The sequence below is a fragment of the Meleagris gallopavo genome, unplaced genomic scaffold, assembly GCF_000146605.3.
Source record: "Meleagris gallopavo isolate NT-WF06-2002-E0010 breed Aviagen turkey brand Nicholas breeding stock unplaced genomic scaffold, Turkey_5.1 ChrUn_random_7180001957232, whole genome shotgun sequence".
NCBI classification, from domain to species: Eukaryota; Metazoa; Chordata; class Aves; order Galliformes; family Phasianidae; genus Meleagris; species Meleagris gallopavo.
Genome location: NW_011217590.1, coordinates 1 through 2,129, shown reverse-complemented (window position 1 = coordinate 2,129; position 2,129 = coordinate 1). Strand labels below are relative to the sequence as shown.

General features: G+C 57.7%; 1 protein-coding gene across 2 annotated transcripts; it reads left to right on the top strand.

Moving 5' to 3' along the window:
* The first annotated feature begins 657 nt into the window (after positions 1-657).
* Positions 658-2,000, top strand: UBE2M (ubiquitin conjugating enzyme E2 M). Of its 2 annotated transcripts, XM_010728291.1 has the most exons (4): positions 658-789; positions 957-995; positions 1,457-1,560; positions 1,814-2,000. In XM_010728291.1, exons 1-4 carry the CDS (start codon positions 673-675, stop codon positions 1,983-1,985), a joined length of 432 nt encoding a protein of 143 aa, XP_010726593.1. In that variant the 5' UTR covers positions 658-672; the 3' UTR covers positions 1,986-2,000. The 2 variants fall into 2 exon arrangements, with proteins under 2 accessions (XP_010726593.1, XP_019467377.1); XM_019611832.1 differs by lacking the exons at positions 1,457-1,560; positions 1,814-2,000 and adding an exon at positions 1,561-1,807.
* The last annotated feature ends 129 nt before the right edge of the window (positions 2,001-2,129 follow it).

Here is a 2,129-nt window from a genome sequence, read left to right as displayed (position 1 = left end):
CTGGTCCCAGTATGGCCCTGGTGTGGGGCACACAGTGGTCCCAGTATGATCTCTGTACTGGTCCCAGTATGACTCTGCTGTGGCGCCTGCACTGGTTCCAGTATGGCCTATGTACTGGTCCCAGTATGGCCCTGCTGTGGGGCACACAGTGGTCCCAGTATGATCTCTGTACTGGTCCCAGTATGGCTCCGCTGTGGCGCCTGCACTGGTTCCAGTATGGTCTATGTACTGGTCCCAGTATGGCCCTGGTGTGGGGCAGACTGTGGTCCCAGTATGATCTCTGTACTGGTCCCAGTATGGCGCTGGTACGGGGCCTGCACTGGTTCCAGTATGGTCTATGTACTGGTTCCAATATGGCCCTGGTGTGGGCCACAGAGTGGTCCCAGTATGATCTCTGTACTGGTCCCAGTATGACCCTGGTGTGGGGCAGACTGTGGTCCCAGTATGATTTCTATACAGGTCCCAGTATGACCTTTGTACTGGTCCCAGTACGGCTCCTGTGTAGGGCTGTATTGTCCCCATTACCTCCCTAACTGTGGGGCACAAACCGGTCCCAGTATCATCTGTGGCATTGTCCCAGCATGGCCTCGGTGTGGTGCTGTACTGGTCCCAGTACGCCCATACTGGGAGCACCGGGTGTGGGATGCTCCGCCCTTTGGGTCGTGTCCCCAAATGTCCCTACGTGTCCCCACAGACATCAACGAGCTCAACCTGCCCAAGACTTGCGAGATCGACTTCTCCGACCAGGACGACCTGCTGCACTTCCGTCTCCTCATCTGCCCTGACGAGGTTGGGTTCCCCCTTCCCCACCCCAAAACCCCCACCTGGGACCCCCCCTCTTCATTTCCCCCTTTAGGATCCCTCTCTCCCCTCGCCCCATTTGTCCTCTCTTGGAATCTCCCCTTGCGCCCCCCTTTGTCCCCATCCCCGATGACGTTTCTCTCTCTCCCTTATAGGGTTTCTACAAAGGAGGGAAATTTGTCTTCAGTTTTAAGGTCAGTCCTACACTTGGGGTGACCCCATAGCTGCCAACCCTCATCCTGCAGCCACCAAAATGTCCCCAGAACTGATGACCATTAAGTTGGCACCCACAGTTGGGTCTCCGGGAGGTGGGTGGCTACCGAAACCTCACTTGTGGCCACCAAAAGGATTTGGGACCTGGTGTGAGCAGAGGCCCCGTGTTCACCCTATAGCTTGGAGATGGGATAAGGGGGAATTGGGGCCAGCTGGATGGGATGGGTGGCCATTCTGTGGGTTGGAACTGAAACCAGAAAGTGGTGGCCGTGACTTGTGGCCATCAAAACACCGTTAGGATCGACTGCCCGTCCCTTGGGGGGGGGTTGGTGATCATAAAATGCCACCAGCTGTGTGCTGTAGGGTGGGAAAAAGCCCCCAAAATATGGCCGGGAGGTAAAGGGGGGTGAGGGGTCCGAATGTGACTTTGCCCCCTCCCCAGGTCGGCCAGGGTTACCCCCACGACCCCCCAAAAGTGAAGTGTGAGACGATGGTCTATCACCCCAACATCGACCTGGAGGGCAACGTCTGCCTCAACATCCTCAGGTGGGCCAGCATGGAAACTGGGACCAGTACAAAGATCATACTGGGACCGCTGTGTCCCCCAGCTCTGCTGTGGCCATGGATGGAAGTGGATCCCGATGTAATCCCGGACCACCCATCGGGGTGGAATTACTCCCCCTCCTCCCCCTTTTTCTGTGTGTTGTCCCCTTTCGTGCCTCAAATGTTGGCATGAGGTGACAGCGGTCACCTCCTTGGTGGCCTTGGTGGCACTTCTGATGCTCAGCTTTGTCACCAGAGAGGACTGGAAGCCCGTCCTGACGATAAACTCTATCATCTACGGCCTGCAGTACCTTTTTCTGGTGAGTGAGGTATGGGGTTGGGGGACACCCAGGGGTTGGGGACAACGGGGTGGCCTTTGGGGACAGCTGGTGGCAGCAGGGCGCTTTTTGGGGATGCCTGGTGGTTGATGGGCACCTCTTGGAATCATCTGGGGCACCTGCAGGTGGCATCTGGTGGCTCTGGGGACACCTGGGCGGCTTTGGGGACACCTGGGTGGCTTTGAGGACACCTGGTGGCTTTGGGAACACTGGGTGGCTCTGGGGACACCTGGG